The following is a 24,838-nucleotide window of genomic DNA, read 5'->3' on the forward strand; positions in this document are numbered from 1 at the left end:
GGTGTCATTACATATTAAATATGCAATATATTTTCCATAAACTAAATAACAAAAGTATTAAAGTATAAACTTACAAACTATATTTGTACGCTGCTTGAAGATCTGTACATACATTATTCATAAAGCTTACTTTATATGATAATTTAAATATTTATTCACATAAATGCAGTGAAATGTATTATAAAATTAATAAAGTATATTTGAATGCTTAAAATCAGAGCAATCTAAATTAATCTAGAAAAATCTTATTATTTTTCTATTTTACTGACTTTGAATTATATTGATATTACATAAGAATACATGTATTCTCCAAGCAGACTTAATGCAAAAATATATTTTTAAAAAACAGGAATAAATAACAAAAATAATACAAATATTAAATGACATACATATATATATATATATATATATATATATATATATATATATATATATGTATATATATATATGTTAGTCACTGTAAGCATGGAATGTTAAATACAATATAAAACATAAACATATTTTAGCTTATATGATAAAGAAAAGATATGAACTGAAAAATAATATGCAGCTTATTAAAATGTTATTCACAAGATCTTGAGACACCTATTTCGCGATATGTGTATAAGAAAAACAGGTAATCATTTCACTAGTAATCATTAGGAATTATATAAAATCATAGCATCGTCTTGAGCGTATCTAAAACTATGATCTTATATTATGAAATACGAGATATAGTGAAATCAATATATGTATATTTCGTGGCACACAGGCAACTTGACGTTAATCATATGTAACGCATAGAGCAAGCAACCAGTATATAAAATGTTTTATGTTAATAGGCCTGTAATTATTCTCTTCTTATAATAAAATATAAGCTTACTTCATTTAAATAAAATCTAAAGAGGAAATCTAGTCGAACTGCTTGTTTTAGATAAAACATATTAATTTTATGTAAAAAATTTTTCTGAAATTTTTAATAACAAAAAATAAATAGAAATAAATGTTGTGAACAAAATATTCTTCAAAATTTTCTTTATGATATTAATAATCTACATTTTGTACAAAAATATATAAAGATAAAACAAGAATCTTTTTTTTATTTAAAATGTATTTGTATTTTTTTTTTTATTTAAACGAAGTATCTATGTACGTTATAATAATTATATTAAATATAATAGATAAAATCAAAGAAATAAACTCTAAACTGTTGATAAAAAATAATACATTAAAGAACAAATATATAAACAACCAGATAAAATACAATATATTCGTGTGTGTATCATTATTCGTTTCGAGTAACTTATGTAAATTAAAATGTATATAAAACTGCAAAATTTAAATGCACCATTTTTCAGTGAAAATTTGTATTAGATTAATTTTATTTATTCAAATCGCATGTAAATTGAAATGAAACGTAAAATACTAAACTAATGAAGGTTTATGTAAAATTGTAGTTCTATGACTACGTAAGCTACAGCTAAATTTAGACATATACGCTGACCAATGCATATCATTGCTCTTGGTATAAAGTTTTATACATACATACATATATACATACATACATACATATATACATACACAAACTGAGTCCGGCCTAATTAACGTACCTCATTAGCGAGCGAGTAATCACAAAGGAACTTTAAGATCTAGCCTGCCCGCTGGTTCTTTATCTACTTTTATACGTATGTATATGCGTGAGCTTATTTATATTAATTATAATAATTGAAAAATATTGAAACCTATAGGTCTCTATCAATATATTGTATTTCTCATAAATATTATAAATGTAGTTGAAACGTGAAAAAAATCCATATTTTTTGTACTTTTTCTATAACATAAAATTAACATTTTTCCGATATGTAAAACTATGACGACTTCAAATATTTCAATTAGCTACACATACGTATATGTATGTATGTATGTATGTATGTATGTATGTATGTATGTATGTATTAATGTATGTATGTATGTATATTAATATGTAACATATACTCTGACTCTGTCACACAATGTTATGTAATAACTGTTTGCAAATATTAATTTCACAGATAATCAAACTATACATGAAATTTTTGCCGAGAAGCTTATCTTATTGCATTTAAGCATTACAACAGACAATATGTATGTAGAATCATTTTGCTTAACTATTACTTTTATTCTGACTTTCTATCGATTCATCTTTGAGGAGTTTTTTAACGTTTTGATAAAGTTATGTTATATATTTGTAACCTATTGCAACATATTTTACTTTTAATTTTATTCAAATATTATAAATCAGAAAATTTTATTTACTGTCAACAACTTGTAATATATTACACTCAAAGATGAAAGAAAGAAGGTTTTTGTTAGAGTACAAAAGATTCCGATAAATTGAAGGGTACATGCCTTTAATAGACTTGGACTATAAATATTTCGATATTCGATTAGTATTTCAATTTGAAATATTCTGGTATTACTTTACTGCAAAATTTTTAATTATTGTTGTATTGGTTATTCATTGTATGGCTGTAATTATTTTCTATTTTTATTGTTATGAAATTCATTATCAAAATTTTAAGTTGCAGGGCACCCCGGCTTTTATATATATATATATATATATATATATATATATATATATATATATATATATAATTATTGACATAACTATGTATAAATAGTTTATTCATTTGCTTACATACATACATAGCTATGTATATATATTATATAATATTCATTTATGTTCTCGTGTATATAAATACACCTTTTTATTATTTTTATATGAACACTGTAGTTTATAGTACTTCATTTATTGAAGTACTTTTTTTTTTAAAAGATTTAATCAAGAATTTCCTTTCAACTATCAAACTCGATTTACAACCGAGTTTAAGCTCGAATCGTTGAGCAAGCCGATCAAAATTTTCTTTAACCATAAAAGAAAAGGTATAAAGCTTAATATTGTTCCTTGCTTTATATTAACTTTGTAAAATATTTGACGACTTGTCGACATTTTTTAGTAGCACATTTCAGTCTGGTTCTTTTTATGACGCATTAGATGATGCATTCAATATATATCATTGTAAATACCAATTTGTTCTCCTAGTATCTAAAATTATCAATTGTTTGTGTTATTTATTTATAGACCAAGAGTGCCCTTTTATGTATATATATATGACGAACAATTCTTCAATAATTACTGTGCCGTTTGCTGCTGTATTTCTATCTTTTCCACTGTCATATCTGGATTCATAGCAGTGGCTTCCTGTATCGCTTCTGCCAAAGCTCGGTCGTGATCAACCGGATCACCATCCGATTGTATCGTTATCTTTTGTTCCACTCGTGTCTCAACTACACCATCTTTCTCCGTTTTATACTGTAAGATAATCAATATTTATTAAAGTATTATGTAACAGTAAACAATATTAACTTGATTAGCATATAATTTACCAACCGTGATAGTTTCAACAGTGCGAGTTTTACTGGATATGGTTTGTGTACTGACTATCTCTCCTGTGGCAATATAGTTACCATCTTCACTTTCAAGAGCTACTTTTCTCGTTTCAGTTGCCACTACAGGTACTGTAGTTGTCGTTGTCACGTTACTCTCCGGTTCTCCTGTATAAACGTGTTTCTCAGTTGCAATCACAGCTGGATCTCCCTGAATCAAAATTTACACAAAATTATTTTACTTAAAAATTATTTTCTAAAATATTAATAAAAAATAAAAACGATAAAGAATAATATAAACTTAATGAGTGTGAAAAAAATAATATGAAAAAACAAACGATTTAAGAGATCAAAGAATTAATCTCATAAATGAATAAAGTCACATTTATGTTTCATCTGTCTTTCCGGTTAAGGTACACATCTCCAAAATTATCGAGACAGCATCACAGCAACACCGACGTGGTCGTATTGTCTCGGATGTAAGAACAGGTATCATTTTACAAAGAAGATTTCCAAAATTCGCCAAACTTAAGACAGTTTTTTTTACATAACTCTTTGCATAACGTAAAATAATAATAAATATATATATATATATATATATATATATATATATATATATATATATATATATATATAACCAATGTACCCATATATATATACACATAAAAAAATATATATATACTTGAAAAATTTGAAAAATCTTTATGCAAATGCACCATATTGTTAGTTGGCAAGGCAAAATAACAAAATTTTATATGTGTATGAATACCTGTGCCACGTTGTCTTAAATATGTATTATCTTCTGCTTCCTATCAATAGAAAATTTTTAGACGTTACTCAATGGATTACCTGATAATATTGATTGTAGAAAGCTTGTTGGTCATCGTCAAGATCAATCGGTGTACCTGAATCTCCACTGCTCGAACTTGATGAACTTAACCTTCGTGAGAACAGCTACGCCATGCAACGTGTTAACCAAGCCGGCAAAAATTATTTACAAGAAACAAAAATAAAAAATAAACAATTCCGTATGAGTGTGAATAAATGATTCTAATTGAATTAATGTTAAATTAATAATATTATACTATTTAATCGATTTAATAATGATAAATGATATTTCATTGTAAGCATAATTTATGAATGTATAATGAAATGTTAAGATATGGTATTTCCAACTAAACATTTTTACATATGTAATACATTAAAGTAATATCTTGTGTGTGCTATATATGCAAAATGCTCATATGTATACAGCAGTTACATGAAAATCCAAATAATAACCGTGTAGCATAGTTTTTAAAAATGCTCACATGCTTCGTCTATTAATCTCAAGCATATATTCCTTTAAAAAAAAAAAAAAAAAAAAAAAAAAGATTAAATAGAAATTACCTGTTCGCCAGAAAGTACATGACTCGTGGTTCGAACCTCTTGCGTTACTACACGTTGTTCCTGTCTCGTCGCACTAGTTGCAGTTGTATGTGCTACAGTTTTTTCCTCTACCTAATATGAAAAAATAAATTATAACAAATAATTAAACAAAACTAAAAAAAACAAAGAATATATCGAATGCATAACTATAAATTAATTACAATTATTTTTATCGTATGCAGCACAGACTTTTAATAAACTAGCATTAATGTTCTATAAAGTAATGTTAAAGTGTTAATTACAAACCTGACTTGTCTTCTGATTTTTTTCAAGATCCTCATGCATCGTGGCGGTACGTGTAGTAACAGCTGTGGCTGTCATGTACGGAGTTCTACCATCATCTGGTGCCTCTGCCTAAATACAACTACCATGTGACTAAGATCTTAAAAAAATCATCTAAACGATAATTAAAAAATGTACAAGAATATGAATTTTAATGATTAAAAATTAATCACTATATGTCCTGTCATATTTTGATAACGTAAAGACTCAATTGCAAGGAAATAAGAAAACCAAATCTTTCTTTATATAAGATAAAGTAAATGAGTGTAATCATTTGTAATTCTATTAAAATAGCAAATAACTACAATATTAATTATTAATTAATATTAATTATAAAATTTTAAAGATTCCATATATGCGTACTCATTTTAAACGGTTCATCACTCAATTTCATGCAATATATTAAAATGAATGAAAAGAAGTTTTTATATTGGATGGTGAAAAATTATTATATATAATTAATGGGCGTGCAGAGTCTCTCGTCTGTTCAGTATATCTGATATGTTATATGAATTTTTTTTATTTATGAAAGGATGAATTCTAATGTGTCTCGTAATATGTTTCGCTATGTGTGTTAGTCTTTTTTATTTTTTTTTTTTTTTTTCAAGCGTATCACCTTATTGACGTGAGTGGAGACCGTAACTTGGCCTGTACCACCGGGTGTAAGATCTTCGATTTTTTCTTGAATATTTTGTGTCACGCCTTCTTGATCCTTGACCACCGATTGCTTGGTTGTCGTTTTCACTATTGTAGGTATTACAGCGGGAACAGCAGACTTCTTTAACTTAGTAGGAGTAGATTTCGTTAGTTCTTGCAAATTTTTCAGCATCGTCGTACTGTCGACCAGATGGCCGTTCTTTCCATATATTACACCGTCTCTTACATACGATCCATCCTCGGCAAATAATTCTTGATTGTATGGTTTTCCAAATTTGTCGTATATCTTGCCGTCTTTAACGTAATCACCGTCAGTTCCGAATGGGGCTCGTGGGATTGGTTTTCCATCTTTGTCACATACCAGTCCTTTTCGTACCATTGTAATCGTAATAATCGTAAAATGTTTATCGAGCGGCTTTCCACTAGATGCGCAAATTATTCCATCTTTGACAATATTTCCTTCGCCGTCAAAGTTTGCATGTTTCACTGGTTTTCCAGTTTTGTCTACCACGATGCCTTGTATAACTTTCAGACCTTCCGGCCCGAATGCCTCCTGCGTTAGTGGCTGACCATTCGCGTCATAAACTTTGCCATTTTTTATAAAACTGCTTTCCGGTGGTAAGTCTTGATTAGAAAGAGGTTTTCCATTGCGTCCATAAATCAGGCCGTCTTTAATAAAATTACCGTCTTGGCCATAAGTATTTTGATTGAGATATCCTCCCGCGTCATCGTAAATTCTGCCGTTTTTTACCACGCTGCCTTCATTGTCAAAATTACCATATCTCAATGGTTTTCCGGTATCGTCGTAGATTAGGCCGTAGCGAACTGACGTAACAGTGATTATAGTCTGTCTTTTGTTCAATGGTTTTCCATTTGGTCCATACAATAAACCGTTTTTTATATAACTACCATCGTTGTTGAATGTGCCACGACTGAGCGGTTTTCTGTCCTTTCCATAAATTATACCATTTTCAATGAAATTACCTTCGATACCAAACGCAGCATGATTTAAAGGTTTTCTATCTTTTCCATATAGTTTTCCTTCCTCGATATAACTCCCACCAGGTAATTCAGAGCCCGCATTTAATAACTGACCTCCCCAGCCGTATATAAGCCCGTCTCGAATGTAACATCCATCTGGCTTAAACGCACCTTGTTTTAACAGTTGTCCATTTTTGTCATAGACCACTCCGTCTTGTATGTAGCATCCGTCAGGTACCAACGACGATAAATTTTTTGAATTCCCGTGATTATCTACAATCTTTCCATTATTGACCGCTATATTATCTGGACCTTTGTCATCTTGAGTCAAAGGCTTGGCATCTCTGCCTATAATGAGGCCATTCCGAATAGTATTGCCGTCAGGACCAAACACACCTTGTAATACAAGTTTGCCGTCTTTATCGTAAATCAATCCACCCGCGACATACGAACCATTAGATCCAAACGAATCTCTACTCAAGGGCTTTCCCGAATGATCAAATATTACGCCGTTGACGATAAAGCTGTCTTCCGGCAAACCTGCGTTCAAGTTTAATGGTTTATTGTCGCTACCGTAAATAAAACCATCCTTGACGTAACTACCATCTGGTTTAAAGAATGAAAACTTTAATAATTTTCCATCCCTACTATATATCTTGCCGTCTTTAATAGCTGCACCTTCGGGTACCAATGATTCTTGATTAAGCGGTTTTCCATTTTTTGCGTGAATAATACCTTTCTTTATGTAGCTTCCGTTCGAACCAAATAATTCATTTTTCACTAGTTTACCATCTTTCATCAAAATGGTGCCATCTTTCGCTACAAATCCTTCAGGGCCGAGAGTAGCATTCGATAATACTGAACCGTCCGCATTGCGTAATGTACCTTCTTTAATTACAAGATTATCGGGCTTAAAAAGGCCCTGAGATAATGGTTTGTTGTTTCTATTATGTATTAAACCGTCTTTGATAAAATGACCACCAGCTATTAATGGAATTTGACTTAAAGGTCTACCGTCTTTTCCATATATCGCCCCATCTTTCACAAAACTACCGTCAGATTTGAAATACGCGTGTTTAATAGGCTTACCATCTTTGCCAACTACTTTGCCATCTTTTAAATGAGCACCAATCGGTAGCAAAGAGCCTTGAGTTAAAAATTTTCCATCCCTCGAGTAAATTACGCCATCTTTTACGACAGATCCATCAGAATTGAAAGATTCGCTTTTAATTAGTTTACCGTCCTTGGAGCGAATCTTTCCTTCCGTGACGTAATGGCCTTCAGGTCCTAGCTTGTCCGTATTAAGTGGTTTTCCATCTTGTCCGTGTATTAAGCCATCACAAATAAACGTGTCATCAGGTATAAGTGCGACCTGATTCAAAGGCTTGCCGTCTTCGTTACATACTATACCGGCAACTATATACTTTCCATCTGTATCGTACGAGCCCTGAGTCATAGGTTTCAATCCCGATGTAAATATGAGACCTTCTTTCACATATGTTCCATCTGCACCCAATTGGCAGTGTGAAATTGATTTGCCGTTCTTCAGCAACAACTTACCCTCTTTGACTATTGCGTGACTCGGCCCAAGAAAAGACTGCTTCACTACTTCACCATTAAGAGAATAAATAATACCATTTTTTATTGAATTTCTATCTGTACCCAATATTTCTTGATTGAAAGGTTTGTTATCTTTCGCAGTAATTATGCCATTGCTAATATGAGTCCCATGCGGTCCGAAATCTCCTTTCTTCAGTGGTTTATTATCTTTTCCGTAAACTTTACCATCAATTATTTTGCTTTCATCTGGCCCGAGATGACTCTGATCCAATGGTTTACCTTCTTTGGTATAAATCACACCTCCAATAATTTTTGAGCCATCGGGAAGAGGCAAAATGTGATAATCTGGCTTAGATTCTATTGGTGCCGGTGGAATTACTGAAGGTTGACCAACGGTATCTCCATGTTCGCGTTCACCGGTAATGAAAGCCGTTGTTTCGTCTTTTTCACCACCTGCTTTTGTAGCATTTTTCTGTTGCTCTTTAAGAGCAGCAGACTCAACATAATTAAGCCCCGGGGTCTTCAATCCTGGTGGTTGTTTGTCCGCTTCCTTAGTTTTTCTTTTTTCTACAGATTCGGCTACTTTTTTTTCTTCTCCCGGAGCATAGTTAAACGCTAATCCCGTAGCTTTTCGGCTAGCTGAAGTCGGAGACGGTTGATCTTGCGTACCTGGTGACGCAGGTCGATCTTCGTATGTAAAACCAAGTGGAGTAAACGGCTTTCTTGTAGGTGAGGTTTCAGTTTCTTCATAATCGTAAGGTTTCGTGTAACCGGGAAGCTGAGAAGATTTCGTAGGATCTTGATTCTCAACTGTTTTTTTATCAACTTTTTTCCCTTGCTTCTCTGATAGAGGAAGATTTGATTCAACATCACTTTTATCCGTGGATTCGTCGAGTTCTTTGTTCTTTTTCTGTTTCTTATCCTTGTCCTTCTTCGTAAACAGGAAACCGCCAACGGGACTCTTGGATAATACACAAAATACATGCGATACAAAATACATGCGATGTACATGATGTATAATAAAAAAAAAAAAAAAAAAATATATATATATATATATATAAAACATACTTCTGTCACATATAAATGAAGCTAATGTTTGTCTAAAGATAATGATGTCTACGTATCGATATGTAACTATTTCCGCAAAGGTGTAAATTAAAAGTCGTGCAACCTCAAATTATGTATGAAAAAATAGCTACACATTCAACAGAATATTAATTTATATTATTATTAAAATCTAATAAAATACTTACTGAAATAGAACATTTGAGAATAATAACGTTAATCTTAGTTAAACGAAAATATTTAAAATTATTTTTTCTACTTTATATAAAGTGATAAAAAGCAGCAACGCGCGCGCGTACAACAACAATATAAAGCTTACCTTAATTTTGTCCTTCTTTTCTTTATCCATTTTTTCAGGAGTTTCCTTATCCTTCTTTTTTAATTCTTTTTTAGATAGTGATTTATCATCGATATTGTCAAGACGAGCATCGTCGTTAATCAGATCAGAATTATTCAAATCATTGTGATTTTCCTTTTCGTTTTCATTCTGTTTATCCTTTTTCTTCTTTGATAGACCACCGGGCGGTAGGACAGCGATTCCTCCGACCGGTTTCTACAAGTAAATTTACACAATCACACGTCGCTTCATGCAACAAGCATAAAGCTGCTACGCTGTTAAAATAATACTAAAATACTAAATACATGAAAAACAACTGTATTTTAAGATACAATGCATGCTTTGTGGATTACGGTCTGCGCTCTCAAATTATATATGTTATAATTTATTACAATTTGTTGTTAAATGTCTTTCTATTAATAATGTTACACTAAACTTTTACTAAATCTAACACAAATTTATAATGCTACACATTTAAAGAGCATTCTTTTTTAATAACAATCAACCGTAAACTAAAGTCTTTTTATTTATAAATAATTTTATGCCTAAATCTGTGAAGTTCTAAACTTTCAGTAATAATATAACAATTCTCTAAGAATTTTATTGCCTACATACTCCATATTGCTAATATTGGTAAATAAATTACTACATCCCACATTGAGGCGATGGCCGTATAAGTTTTACAAGGAATAGAAATAAAAAAGAATGTAGCAACATGCACTGTGAAAGAGAACAAAACACCAATGGTCACATACAAAAAAAAAAAAAAAAAATCAGTATTGATAATAAATATATAAAATTAATAAAAGCGAAAGTGCTTCAGGTAAAATTCTATACCTTTCTCCCACGATCTGCATCATATTCTCCTTCCAGGCTACTGGTGCTGCTAGCTGATGTTGTTCCGGCACTTGTTTTTCGTGTGAGCTATCGGTGTTAGTTACGTGTCAATTAATTGAAATATCGGCGTTAAAAAAAAAAAAAAAAAAAAATTATGCTCTTTGCATATTTTTTATAACTTTACTAATGTATCAAAATTCAATTTTAATCGTACGTATGAAAAAGATATGACATAACAACTCTAAAATATGTGTTGTATACAATATAAATTGCCATGCTTTTGTTGCAACATCTGAATCAGTGTAAAGTGTACGTTAAAAGTTATTGCGTAGGTAAGTCAATAAATATATTACGCATAAATTGATTATCAATATAAAAATTAGTATATAAACATATAAAAAATAAAATTTTACTCTACTGACTCACCCACGCATTGATGGAGAACGTAAGCCAATTGGTGTTCCGCGACTTCTCTGATATACATTTTTTCCGATAATATTATTATATGCATGTTATTTCCTTTTGTCATTCCTCACGACGTTACATATCGTTATATTACATCGCACAAATCTCCAAAATTCAAAAGATTGTATTTTTTTTAATTAAAAAAAAAAAAAAAAATTAGTTTGAAAGCGTAGACCGCAAATGAGTGTTTAATAAGTCATAATTTATATCGTTTATAAATTTTGTTTTAAAAATCGGTTTCACGTTCGCATGACGAAAATTCATGCATACTCTACTTTCTAGCCAATTATTTTAAATACAAAAAAAAGTTTTCTAACAAAACGTAGACAAATAAATGTATTACCTTCTCTTTTTGCTTCTTGATTGGACTAGGCCGTCTATCATCTATGTGTTCTATATCATCAGGAAGCATTTCAGGCTCGTAGCTCATAGTATGCCGTTTGCTTGGTTCAGAACCGTATGTTTCGACTGGTTTAGGTCCACCTAATGCTGTATAAGGCAGTCACACTACTTCACATCTTAGTATAACATAGATATAATCATGTGATTATAAAAAGGCACTTGTGGTTTATGCGAATATTTTGAAAACTATTAACAGAAGGTGAAATAGTGTTTACAATAAATTAATTAAAAAAAAAAAAAAAAAAAAAGAAAAAAACAACAATCTAATAATAAAAACTCGTGCTTGTGCAAGCTTGTGTCCTAATAAGAATGTTTTAGATCAGACATACTCCTGAATAAATATATAATGTTATAATTGTAACAATTTAAATCTCCACTAAATCATATAATTGTTATACATTCACATTTTGGAATTCTTCATTCACAAGAAGAAAAAAAATTACAAATGATAAAAGTTTTATTTACCATCCATACTTCTGGATGTAAGTCGTCGGCCACTTAAAGATCTCTCGAATTGTGGAGGTTGCCTATCGATTGGAGTCTTTTTCGTTTCATAGTGAGTTCTTCCAGAATATCGAAAACGAGATCCTAAATGTGGAATTAAACCTACTTTCTTTACAGGCTCCGGGCTCATAAGTCTACGAAACAAAAAGAAGAAAAAAAATGTTTGCAATTGATTAAAAATGTGCACAAGCAATCGTAAATAAAGACTTGAATTATTACAATTATTTACCTGAAGAAAGTGTGATGCTCCACGCATACTTTCCATAACTTCTTTGCTGCTCTATGATTGGCTAATTTGAATCCGATTGTAGATTCAAATTGTTCAAAATCGCCTGGTCTAATTTTAATATAAAAATTATGCCTCTTGTAAGATATTTTCAATATTTTGGGCCAGGCGAACCTATTAATTCTTAAACGGTCCCTATAAACAAGAAGACCTGAAGCGCATACTCCTAGCATTATATCAACACCTTCTGAATCTTTCGCTGGATGAAGATCAACACCGTACATAGCTAATTTTTTCGCATTTTCGAGATAATGTAATTCTGCTTCGGCGGGTGTTTGACCTCTATAAATGGGAAATTAATTTTGTTATTCACTTAAAAGATCGATACAGTTTTTCTTTTCTTTATCATCAAAGTAAAAAAAGTAAAATTACTTGTATGAAAACAAAACTAACTTATGGGTTTTATGTAGATCCATTACTTTCTCGATTAATTCAGGCGTTTGGTTAGGAGCAAATTTAAAATCTTTCAAGTACGTTCTTCCATGCTGCTCTGGATCGTAATCTCCGACTTCTGATTGAACCAGATAGGAGCCCAAGAGAGCATGTGTCACAAAGGAACAAAGTAAACGCCCTGTAATAATGTCGTTTCTGATCTGTAGACATAACTGATAACGTGTTATATCTTCGTGCAACTGAGCTGGATCCGGTGGATAGAATTTAACTTCAAAATTAAACTTCCACGGCTCGGCTAAAAAAAACATGCATTAATTTCACAAGACAATTCTTTTACACATACCATTTCATATCATGATAATTTTGTGATGATTTCCATACTTTTAATAAATTTGGTGATTCTTTTATGAAGATCCAACCAATTGCGCGGATCGTGCCTGTCTTCGTAAATAAGACCAAAGTAATCTTTCTCCAACAAATTCATGCTTTGACAAATCATATCGAGAAGTTCTTGGCCCCTTGCCTTCCTCTGCAATCAAATAACATTTCTCAACGTCAAGAAGATAAAATATAAATTAATTTATATAGGCGCAGACTAAATCTTTTGTCTAAAGACAACTCACATCGATGTAGAAGTCCTTTACAGTGCCGTCGAGAAGAGTAATTTTGGCGAGAGCCATTTTTCCTCTGCTAACTGGACTCTTTGTGGGCGAATTTGTCCCGGTTCCATTCTCCGCTGTTGCTTCCGCTGGAGCATTAGCGGCCTTTTGTTCTTCCGGCATGTTTTTGCTCTATTCGTACACCTAGAATCAAACAGATGACTCAATTTAATACTGAAATGACAACTAAAGACTGTCTGGGTATATCTCGTAATTTAAATTTCTCGATAACAAAGTTATTCTAAACTACGAAAGTTACAACATTGGGTCTCTAATTTTATTGGAAAAAAAAAAAAACAATTAGAAATGCTCACAATATCCTCGGTATACGTTTGGCTGTAAAGTTACTGAAGAAAATTAATGTATCCGCCACATAACTTATCTTGATATTCTTCCACGATCGTAATATTGATAAAGAAAGGTCACGATGTAGTATATATATATATATATATATATATATATATATATATATATATATATATATATATATATATATATATATATATATATATATATATATATATATATCTCGTTATAGATCCCGTCTAGACGACCTAAGAGTGTCACCCGGTGAAATAATCAATATTTCGCCGAGGGTTCGCAGGTCCAAGTATTTTGCGGACCGTGCGTGCGCCAGTCGCGATTTCGTTATTAATGAAGAGCGATGGTATACACGAGGGTTCGTCGAACCTCGAGCACTGTAGGGTGGGCATCCTTGAACTTGGCAAGTGCAACGAATAGAGTGACAAGGGTACATACGTATATCGATTACGTACAAGCGTCATTCGTTTCTAGATAAAGGCAACACGTAATTCTATATATAACCGGCTTGTTTTACATAATATGTTATAAAGATATATATATATATATATATAATGGCGACAGAGAAAGTCGTCGACAAAGAAATGTACGACTATAGAATTACCATGTTATAAATATCGATACTCTTGTGCAATGCAAGCATTCGTTTTGTTCTCGTAACGAGTTACCTTATAGAAATTTTTAACTAGAAAACTGAAAAGAATTACGACGGAAAAGAAAAAAAATCAATTTTACATCAGATACATCTGATTCACCTGTGAGAAAGAGGCAACGCATATTACGTTGTACATTTTATGCGCGTATAAAATGCAAGTCAACAATCGTAGGAAGGTTTTTAAGAAGTTGATTGCGCAAAAAACTAGAGTCCTAAAGGCAACGCTAAGAGCAGCGACCCTGACCGACACGCTCCGTAGAATGCAGAATTTGCCTACATCGAGCTGCCTGCCTGCAACTTGAGAAGAGCGTAATTGTGGCCTCGTTCGACAGTATTGGACAAACAGCAGTTGAGACACAATTGCACGAAATCAGTGCAGCACAAAACGATCGTTGTTAACATTCCAAAGTACCCGGAGGGCCTTTTAACCACCGGGGTTAACAAGTGTTGGACCAACGAAGCGACAATTTAAAAAAAAGGAGCAGACCAGACGATAAGAAGATTTTTAAAAGAATGGAAATTAATAACGATTACGATTTATCGATTAGATAAACCTAACAACGCTACTCTACTTTTTTCTATACTTTGATGATTTGACAACGATTAAAGTCATACTCGTTTACAAGCCAGCGTAGAAAAAAAAAAAAAAACATTCAGACAAAAATAGCACGATGAAAGAAGAGAAGAAAGGTAATGTGCCTTCGTTAGCAATTTTAAGTAGCTTTATGACTCGCTCCGGTGGACGTCCGCGTCGATAAATCTGCCGCTGCGTCGTAAAGAGCATTCGTATCGTTTTTTTTTTTTTTTTTTCGGTATAGCGCAAATTCAACGAGAAGAAAGAAACGTCATTAAGCGGCCTTTACGGAATCGATGAGATAATACTAGCGTTTACTCTTGTCGCAACGCAATGTACATTTATTTTAATGAAAAACCGTATTTCGCGAACACGCAAATTGATCTCAGGCCTCTTCTAACGAATTACTAACATATTTATCTCATAACACTTGAACAGGGTAGATACTTATTCGCCATATTTTTACGATACTTGTTATAAATATTATCAGTAGATAGTGCTTATATCGATACATACTATATACATATGTATCGTTACAATTAAAAAAAAAAAAAGCACGTAGTTTTGCTTTATACCGTCAATTGGAAGAATCGTGTCTGACGAGGCATAAATTCTTTCATTAAGATAGCGTAATGTCGTCGAGAAGCACGCACGGAAGCTGATGAGGATCGGACCAAAAGAAACGCATTGTGCGTGTGCGCGTGGGCGTGTGCCAGGGATCATACGACCGACCCCTCTCATTTACAATCGGCCCTTTGACATGTCTGAACCTGAAACCCACGCGATATACATTAGAGGATTAGAGCAAGATGTAAAAAAAAAAACATCAAAGATATTCCAATTTTTGCATTTTTAATGCAAATTATTCCCAGTAGTATTTTCGTTTATGTCTCACGTACACACAAGTTTAGTAAACAAGTACACTTTTGTTTAAATATTAATTTCAATATACATATATTAATAATTAAAAATTAGCATTGTATAAAATATAGTAGAATGTGTACGTAATGTTAAAATTTAATCTCAAATAAATTTATATGTTGCAAGTAGTAAAAAAAAATAACGATATCTAATCATACAACATATACGGATCCCGAAAGATTCAAAAGACCATTTTCCAACAACTAGTTTTTTTTGTTTTTTAGATTGCCCTCCGCTATGCGACTCCTCGCAAAAAGAAAACTTGGAATACGAAAAAAAGATTTAAAGAGCCTTGGTTCACAGGGGGAACCAAGAAAGGGTCTTTCATAAGGCCCTTTAAAGTTTAAAGGGAGTGAAAATGAAATGAGAGAGCCCTTTAAACTGGCTTACCGCTAGCTAGCTCACAATCGGAAACGACCTTACCCTAGCTGGTTCCCTTTTTACAAGTTTTAAAACCACTCTACCTGGGAACATTTAAATCATCTTTCCCGATAGATATGGATCACTCCAGTTTTGTACATTATACCTTTCGATTAATTGATTATTCGATCAGTCGTAACGCTAAATATAAACGCAATTATATTCTCACGATACAAGAAATAAATAGGAAATGTTTGCGACGCAAGGGCGACGAAAGAATCCTAAAGGGTTCGACGAGAGAGAGAGAGAGAGAGAGAGAGAGAGAGAGAGAGAGTAAAATTACCGGAGGGCGATCGACAATAACGACTTGTACGAAACGTGCTTTACAACCTTATAAAGCCACCCTCCCTGACTGATAGCAGGGGAAAGATAAGGGTGCTCATGACCAGAGCCAGGCCGTAACGGGGCGCGCATTTTCTTCTTTTCCATCAAAGAGAAAAAGAACGAAATATATATACAAGCATACATATAAGCGATCGATTCTTTCAAATAGAGATAGACAGAGGATTTGAGGAAGATCGAAAGATAAGATGAGAAAGCAAAAATAACAGAGACGGGGTTTTTCGTTACTTATAAATCTGACCGTTTTATCACGTTATCGATAAACGTAATCCTGTAACGTTTGCGTGTCACAAATACATCTCGATATCACTCGCAAAATATAGTAGATATATAACTCTGAGGCATTAACCCAATTTTTTTTTTCAAGTATGGGTTGTAACGTAAGAAAAAAATAATCATATCGAACAAATAATATCCTGCATTCTGGGGATTGAAGGAAAGACCTTCCCTTTCAAGAATTTGCGTGCACATCGTTGCACGCGAAGAACATATTTGATCGATAAGTTGAGCTATATTAACCGAAACGTGTACCAAAATTGAAAAAATATTTCAAACAACTTTTATCAACAAGCCTAAGTAAATATCGCTTGGAAAATTATAAATGAACCATAAAAAAAAGGTTATAGCAATTAGACTCGATAAATTTTAAAGAATGCATTTGTTAAATAAGTATTTAAATGTCATCGTTATGCAAGACGAATAAAGTTTTTGTCGTTTAAAAAAACTAATTTTTTTTTTTCTTTTTTTTTTTAATAGTTACAACTGATAGCGATGCTAAATACGGTTAACACGTGGCCTCGCGTGTTTTAGCCTTCAACACTATCGCTGATAAATCAAGCGTGTTTTTCTTACATTAGTTAGACCCCGCCTGCGAAAGCTTCCTGGGTGTATTTTTCTGGGTGCGAGTTTCCACAAGCGTAAAATAAACGCGTGGATTAAAAAACAAAAAGCTTAACGAGGAAAAACGTATAACGATACATTTTTATCACGTCACGTGCAACCACGACTTATGTGACTCACATGGAAGAAATACGTGTACCTACATGCGTGCGTACGACGCGTAATTTACAATAATTATGAGGGCGTTCCCATATTGTATCGACGTTCGTCGAGAGTCGAGAACATTATTGCGGAGAATGTGCTTCATCCTGTGCCGTAATGGATCGCTGCATAGTTTCACGAACGTTACAACGTGGTAAACTTGCCATACATTTTTCTAACTTTCAAATTTAAGTAAAATCGTGGCAACTAGTAATTTCAAAAGAAACAAGATCTCGCATTACTATATGCCACTGTAATCAAATAATTATACAGTATCCTCATCACGCTCGTAACGGAGAACCAACGGTTGTTGGCTGGCATAGCATAAAAAAAAGACCGTTTGTGTGACAATTGTACTCGATGCCATTTTGTACGTACGGTATCACCAAGCGAAGGATCTCTGAGCTGCACGCGCGCGATATCAGATTCCTTTCAATTCAAATGACGTCACCGGGTTCACACACGTCGTGTCCGAAGAGCTGTCGACACGACACAACGGCGGGCGACAACTACTAGCCGAGACATTCGCGTTTGGCGCAAGCACTCATCTTGATCGCTGAAAATACAAGACATATAAATGTCCTATTTATGTGAGATGTCCCGATAACGACCAAAGAGCATAACGAATGAATTCTCTTATACTTGTATCTCTCCTTTTACGTCGTGATCGATCCGTAAACGTAACGCACGACGGGGCACGGGGAAAAGACTCGTATAAATAAAACGATATAAGCAAAATATCTTTTCTTTTCCGCATGTTGAAAAATATTAAGAGCACCGATTGTAGCACTGAATTCTAAGAATGCGTAAGAACGATTCCTTGTCGACGATTCGCGACAGGGAAAGTGATTTCTTTGATAAATGGATTAGAAAGTTTTCCGCGTATAAAAATATTATTCGAGACAAAATACGTAAACGCTCGGGTACCATTGTGACATGAAGGTCTATTTTTAAGTAAAACACTAATAAAACCAGTTTCAAAAACAAAAAAAAACAAAAAAAAAAAAAAAACGTTACCGTTCGCTTCCGGCTGGTCCCTTCGTCAATGCGTTATCCCGGGTGCGTGCACATTTATAATCTTATGACAAGAGTAACCGGTGGTAACCGGCAGCCTCGCGCGGACGACATAACGGCAATATCGCGTCGTGACGTACCTGCGAAATTGTCCCGATTGTGAGATTTAAGACTTGGGGAGGATTAAAAAATATCAGAAAAAAAAAAAACCACTCGCGAATATAAGTTTTCTTTGACTTTTGATAAATTTCAGTTTACTTTAAAAAAAAAAAAAAAAAATTGTATCTTTTTCGGTATAACAAAATGTTGTAGAGAAACTACGAACTTGATAAATTTTTTGCCAAGTATAAATAATCGGACAACATCTCTTTCAGAGTAAACTAGAGAAAAGGCAGTCGAACATTCTCATCGATCACTAAAGCTGCAAGCGCATCCAGAATGACGCGTCTTTCGAAAATAGTACTCTGCTGCGGTAAAACGCATAATTGACCCAATTGAACCGGTAGATGTTTGTGGAAAAGAAAGAGACACGGCCTTTCGTCAAGGTTAGTCACTAATTTCTGCATTCTGCGAAGACGTGGAATTACTATGCGCATAATTAATACGGCATCTCGTCGTTCCACTTACGTTTGGATCAACGATTTACGAACGAGGAACAATAAATCCTGAAATATATGTAGGTATAACGACGTAGCAAGACAAAAGACAAATAGAAATTGTTAGTTATTGGTCGTTTAATCTTATGGCTTACCAAGGATTAATTCTATCGTGGCGAGATGTATTCGTAAAACCATGCAATTTTCATTTTTAATTGTCCATGTCCGCATCTTATTAAGAGTAGAATGTAGCAAGAAAAATGTACAACTGACACAAATGTATTTTTCCGACGACGAGCAAAATGGATTCAGAGGGAGTCAAAGTGCGAATCAATAAGATATCGCTCTAGATGCACGATCCTCGATTTAAACTTGAAAACAATCAAATTGTTAGAAATGATGAAAATGATTAAATGAGATGTGATACTTTTATACGAGAATATTACGTAGAAGAGGGGGATCGGTAATAATTATTTATAGCAACGTCGGGGTAAAAATAAGGCGTGTGATACTTTCTCCTGGTCGATAAGATTAGTGTCGTGAGCTAATAAATGACGATGCTTGGGAAATTTGTCAACGTATTCGCGATGAAATGCTCGATAGCCTGCACATTCCGGCACTCGTCTTGTAAATCGCAAAAGACGGCGTTTCGTCCCGGCGATTATTCCCTTTGCTTCATTCATTGACGTTTCAAGCGCAATTGAACGTAACGGCACGACCGTCCCCAATCAAACGTGTTCAAGATATCGACTTGAACGATCAGATATATCTCACGCCGGTTAAACGACACGGGATCATTCCGAGAGGTGGTTTAAACTCTAGCATTCGTAATTTCTAGCTTCCGTTCGATTCGTCTGACGAAGGTAGCTTGAAATAAGGCTTCGGGAGAGCGATGTCGCGGTTTTATCGTAGGCACAAAACTCGACGAGGAGATTTACTCCGAGCACTCTGTCGCTATCGCTCCCGCCCTGTCCTGTCCTTTCTGTCGGGACACCCGGTATCCCTGTAACCGATCCGTCCCATCGACGCTCGATAGCGTCGTACGAAGCGACGCCTCTCACGTAATCCGCGCTTCCTTTTGTTACGTGCCGCGTGACTGTTACACATTATACTACCACATACGTGGCGTGGCATGGCATGGCGTGGCGTGGCGTGGCGTGGCGTGGCGTAACGTAACGTGGAAAAGAACGCAATCAACCGAGTAATCAACCTGTGAATGTTACGAAAAAATGTTACTAAACAGGCATTCGTCGGATTTGAAAAGATGCCCTGGGATAACCCTCGTAAATGCCACACGGCGAAATATCGCGCTCAGACAGATCGATGGGGCATCGTGCACCCCGACGACGTGTGCATCGCCGGCTCGGGCGTACACGCACAATCATTTTCGCACCCTACGTTTCAATGCTATCCCCCTCGCGATAAACGCAGTCGTCCGGAATTCTATTCGAGGCGAGGTGAGGACTTTGCAAAGGGTCGAAAGAAACGTTGACGGATCGAGAGTGCTCGGCCTTTTCAAGTAAAACGACACGTTGCATCAATATAATATATGTATGATATACGCTTGCAGCTCGACAATTAAATTTTACTAATAAATATCGGCCTTAACTTCCAGAGCATCGATAGCAGGACTTTGGCAGGAAATTGTTTATCGAATGATTCGGATCGTGCCCGTAGTTGCATAGTTATCGGCACCACGATCGGGTCGGGCGGTTTACGATCCCGCGGGAACCGGCGACGATGTTGGGCAATTAACACACCTTTACGTACCTGCGATACAACGAGACGAGAAGAACGGAACAGAGAGTAGCCTCCGCCGTTGGCGAAGCACGATGCGCGGCGAACAATGACACGGACGATCGGCGGGAGGAGGCGGGCGGGAACAGGGCTTGGTCCTCCTTCCTCGAAGCAGGGGCACCAGCTGCACTGTAACGTAAGGTGGAGTAGCACGTATAAACAATTGCTGTGTGTGTGTGTGTGTCTCTCTCTCTCTCTTTTGTTGAGCTCACCAAGTCGATGGGTCTGTTTAGCCGTCAGCGGGCGGTCTCCTCCGGATTACGAGGCGACGCCGTACGAGACGGGGACCCTTAGTATCCGCGCCATTTTCAAACGGTCCCTCGAATGAGCGACGTTGAGAAATTGCGATGCGATGCGACGCGACGCGACGCGACGCAACGCAACGCGACACGGACACCGCCCGGGACGCGCCGCGCGATAAATTCTTCGTCCTTCGTTCTCTCTACCTCTCTACCTTCTCCTCTTGGCACCTTTAGCCTCCAATTTTACTGTGCGAGAGGTTGTGAAACAACGGGAAACCGAGATCGGCCAGGAACGCTACTACACCGAATACCACCGCGGCACTGCCCTCGGCGCTCCTACGCGATCGCCGTCATGGCCGACCGCGACTAGGAAAAGCGGAGTTTCTCTCGTGACGCAATCGGACAAGCACGCCCTGTTTCAGCCGCATTTTCTCCGTCAGGCGGCGCCGCGTGCCACGACGAGGCAGATTGTCTTTTTATCACAGGTGCAAAAACTGTTCTTATCGAGAATCGATCATTTTTTTTTTTTTTTTTTTTTTTTTTAACAGCTAAAACTTAATTTTCTCCGCAATTATTTAATTTTCCTTTTATTATTGTATTCCTTGCAAACCGGCCGCGAAACTCTTCACCTAATTTTTAATACCTGGGTTGTAAAAATATCACACTTTTACGTATGTCCTCGTCGCAGCAGACAATCTGCAGATTTATATTTTTATAGCGTAAGTAAAGAAGCTTGTGTAAAAGACTATTAAAATATGAATACTTTTATCCAGGTAAAGTAAACAACTTGATGCGCTATGTAGTCGGTCGCTACCGCGGGTGCATTGCGTGAGGGATGAAGAGCCAGCCGAGAATGACAGGTCCAGACGAGTCGAGGAAGGTAAAAGAGTTGTTTACTATTTGACGTGGCGAGAGACGACGCGAGACAGCAGTCTTTCACGTCTGGTTTTCGTTCGACCCTCAAACTGGATTTTTGGTTAAACGGACCTGTATGTCAATGAAAATCACAGATGGATATTTGTCAAATCGATCTTGACGATCTCCGATCAAGTTTTGGTTTTTATTCTTGGCCATCGAGACCCGATCCAGTTGCACTCGCTGATCTCGGATGATGTGTCAACGTTATATAATTTTGTGATACGTCGTATCTTCTGATATCACAACAAGGTCAGGATATCCGTTGTTATCACGTTGTAGGGTTAGGTGATACTTTAGTCTTGGGGTAACACGGTCGAAAAGAGCGCACGCAATTTCGCTTAAAAACTTGTGCACGATTGTTGGTCTGTAAATACATATACATATTAATTGTAATATTGCAAAACTTTAATTAGAAATTTGACTTAATTTTGCATGTTGAGAAAAAATTTCAACAAAACTGTATTATATAGCACATTAATTATCACTTAAAACTGTCTAAAATAAAAATTGTAACTATATAAAGATATACACATCGTTTTATGCACTCTATATTGTAATACAACTGCAAAAAAAATTTTATGTACTAAAGTTAATGCATGTATAATATATATATATATATATATATATATATATATATATATATATATATATATATATATATTTTTTTTTTTATAACTAATAAAACAGCATTAAGTAATGGCAAGCAAATCTTGGAATGTCTTGGTTACGGGAGGCGCTGGTTATATTGGTTCTCATACAGTCTTGGAATTGTTACAAGCAGGCCTTCAGGTGGTGGTAATAGACAATCTTAGCAATGCGTACAAAGGTGAGATTTAACAAGCTACCTGGCAGATGATTATTTCAGTATTCAAATTGTACAATACACGCAAATTAAGCATGCGATAAAGAGTAAATTTAACAACAGTTGAATTTAATGAAATGGCACTATTTTATTGCATATAATTGTATAATTTTTATATAAATAAAATAAAATTTTTGTTATGTTTACAGATTTAAATAGCGACAAACCAGAATGTCTTATTAGAGTAGAAAAATTGGCAAATAAAAATGTCACGTTTATTAATTGTGACATAATAAACATCAATGATTTAAGAAATGTGTTTCAGAAAGTAAATATATTAGCTCATACTTTTGCTAACGTTATATTAAATGTATATATTAAAGTTTTTATTTTTATCGCAGCATACCTTTCATTGCGTTATACATTTTGCTGCGTTAAAAGCAGTTGGGGAATCGTGTCAAAAACCACTTGAATATTACAAGACTAATGTTACCGGAACGATAAATCTATTACAAGTTATGCGGGAAAGTAATGTAAAGCGTTTTATTTATTCAAGTAGTGCTACAGTTTACGGAATACCTGAAAAACTTCCTTTAGTAGAAGACATGACAACTGGTAACTGTACAAATCCTTATGGAAAGACAAAATTTATGGTTGAAGAAATACTTAAGGATTTATGTGCATCAGACAAGGTACATATTATATACCGTAATCTTATAATCCACTTTAATAAAAAGTTACTTTCAGGAATTTTCCGTTATATCTTTGAGATATTTTAATCCCGTCGGTGCACATCCCTCAGGTGAAATTGGAGAAGACCCTAATGGAATTCCAAATAATTTAATGCCCTACATTGCACAAGTTTCTGTGGGAAAAAGGGATATGTTATATGTTTATGGCAATGATTATGATACTCCTGATGGTACAGGTAAGAGAAAGAAAAGAATTTATAACTATTATAAATTTAAAATAAAATGTTTCTTTCATTAATTAAATCTGCAGGGGTGCGCGACTATATTCATATTATGGATCTGGCAATTGGACATGTGAAAGCTATGGTATATCAACAAACTCGCAATCTAATGGGATTTAAAGCAATAAATCTTGGCACTGGAAAGGGTTATTCTGTGCTTGAAGTCATACATGCATTTCAGAAAGCATCCGAACAAAAAATACCGTACAAAATAGTTGAACGTAGATCAGGTGATATATCTGCAAGTTACGCCGATGCTAGTATCGCTAATAAAGAATTAGACTGGATCGCTACGAAAAACATGGATGACATGTGTAAGTTATAATAATACACGGATTTAACAGTAATATAGAGTAATAATTTTCTATACTTTCTGTAATTAAATGTATTAAAATTAGAAAATTCTGATGTTCCAGGTGCAGACACATGGAAATGGCAACAAAAAAATCCAAATGGCTATAAACGATAATAAACATTATTTGTTATGCCTATATAATTATAAGAAGCTTCTAGCTTTTTGCTGTTCTATTTTGCCTTCCACATATCATTGGATAGATAATAAAACCATGGTGGTATAAAGTTACCAAAGTTTAGACCAAAGCATAAGAAGAGTATATAGTTATTTAAAATCTGTTAAGCAATTTTAATATATAAATATAATAAGATTTAATATCTAATAAAATCCTAATGCTAAAAAAATTTTATTCAATTTTTTTAAAATTTAAATTTATTAAATATCTTTTAAGACTTAATTTTTTTTTATATACATTAGACACCTAAATTAATTATATTGATACAGTGCCATGTTAAATAATTGCACAGTATACATTGTATAAATTAACCTACGTATATAAAATATATGTTAAAAAGCATATAGGTCAATGATGCAAAAACAATGTAAATAATTGTCGACAATTTTATAAAATTGTATGCAACTTAGTTTTCGATTTGAATTTCCTAC

At 34.3% G+C, this 24,838-nt stretch overlaps 2 protein-coding genes across 13 annotated transcripts; one reads left to right on the top strand and one right to left on the bottom strand.

Moving 5' to 3' along the window:
• Positions 1-57: 57 nt before the first annotated feature.
• Positions 58-21,520, bottom strand: Cora (erythrocyte membrane protein band 4.1 like coracle). 7 transcript variants are annotated; one of them, XM_070665954.1, is made up of 18 exons: positions 21,155-21,519; positions 20,916-21,071; positions 15,387-15,581; positions 13,226-13,405; positions 12,984-13,131; positions 12,603-12,897; positions 12,153-12,491; positions 11,885-12,057; positions 11,361-11,506; positions 10,553-10,639; positions 9,698-9,931; positions 5,732-9,274; positions 5,080-5,187; positions 4,795-4,905; positions 4,255-4,359; positions 3,410-3,616; positions 3,156-3,331; positions 58-3,064 (listed from the first exon to the last, which is right to left on the bottom strand). In XM_070665954.1, the coding sequence occupies exons 4-18, from the start codon at positions 13,382-13,384 to the stop codon at positions 3,058-3,060; spliced, it is 5,838 nt and encodes a 1,945-aa protein (XP_070522055.1). In that variant the 5' UTR covers positions 13,385-13,405; positions 15,387-15,581; positions 20,916-21,071; positions 21,155-21,519; the 3' UTR covers positions 58-3,057. The 7 variants fall into 7 exon arrangements, with proteins under 7 accessions (XP_070522055.1, XP_070522054.1, XP_070522058.1 ...); XM_070665953.1 differs by lacking the exon at positions 15,387-15,581; XM_070665957.1 differs by lacking the exon at positions 15,387-15,581 and having other exon boundaries at positions 3,139-3,331.
• Positions 21,521-21,651: 131 nt separating this feature from the next.
• Gale (UDP-galactose 4'-epimerase) lies at positions 21,652-24,816 on the top strand. Of its 6 annotated transcripts, none has more exons than XM_070666032.1 (9): positions 21,652-21,669; positions 21,958-22,064; positions 22,195-22,351; positions 22,790-22,928; positions 23,114-23,232; positions 23,306-23,596; positions 23,652-23,832; positions 23,907-24,191; positions 24,294-24,816. In XM_070666032.1, the coding sequence occupies exons 4-9, from the start codon at positions 22,799-22,801 to the stop codon at positions 24,344-24,346; spliced, it is 1,059 nt and encodes a 352-aa protein (XP_070522133.1). In that variant the 5' UTR covers positions 21,652-21,669; positions 21,958-22,064; positions 22,195-22,351; positions 22,790-22,798; the 3' UTR covers positions 24,347-24,816. The 6 variants fall into 6 exon arrangements, with proteins under 6 accessions (XP_070522133.1, XP_070522130.1, XP_070522129.1 ...); XM_070666031.1 differs by lacking the exon at positions 21,652-21,669 and adding an exon at positions 21,774-21,903; XM_070666029.1 differs by having other exon boundaries at positions 21,655-21,669; positions 21,958-22,351.
• Positions 24,817-24,838: the final 22 nt, after the last annotated feature.

This window comes from Cardiocondyla obscurior, linkage group LG14, assembly GCF_019399895.1.
Source record: "Cardiocondyla obscurior isolate alpha-2009 linkage group LG14, Cobs3.1, whole genome shotgun sequence".
Classification (NCBI taxonomy): domain Eukaryota; kingdom Metazoa; phylum Arthropoda; class Insecta; order Hymenoptera; family Formicidae; genus Cardiocondyla; species Cardiocondyla obscurior.

What these genes read in the sequence shown, in the direction of transcription:
- Cora (XM_070665953.1), bottom strand. Translation starts at nt 13,384, where the DNA reads ATGCCGGAAGAACAAAAGGCCGCTAATGCTCCAGCGGAAGCAACAGCG. An exon ending in TACATCCAGAAGTATGGATG is followed by an intron (nt 11,507 to 11,884) that starts GTAAATAAAACT and finishes TGCCTTATACAG; the next exon opens with CATTAGGTGGACCTAAACCA. An exon ending in ATGTACTTTCTGGCGAACAG is followed by an intron (nt 4,360 to 4,794) that starts GTAATTTCTATT and finishes TGCATGGCGTAG; the next exon opens with CTGTTCTCACGAAGGTTAAG.
- Gale (XM_070666032.1), top strand. Translation starts at nt 22,799, where the DNA reads ATGGCAAGCAAATCTTGGAATGTCTTGGTTACGGGAGGCGCTGGTTAT. An exon ending in TCTTAGCAATGCGTACAAAG is followed by an intron (nt 22,929 to 23,113) that starts GTGAGATTTAAC and finishes TTATGTTTACAG; the next exon opens with ATTTAAATAGCGACAAACCA. An exon ending in ATTTATGTGCATCAGACAAG is followed by an intron (nt 23,597 to 23,651) that starts GTACATATTATA and finishes AGTTACTTTCAG; the next exon opens with GAATTTTCCGTTATATCTTT.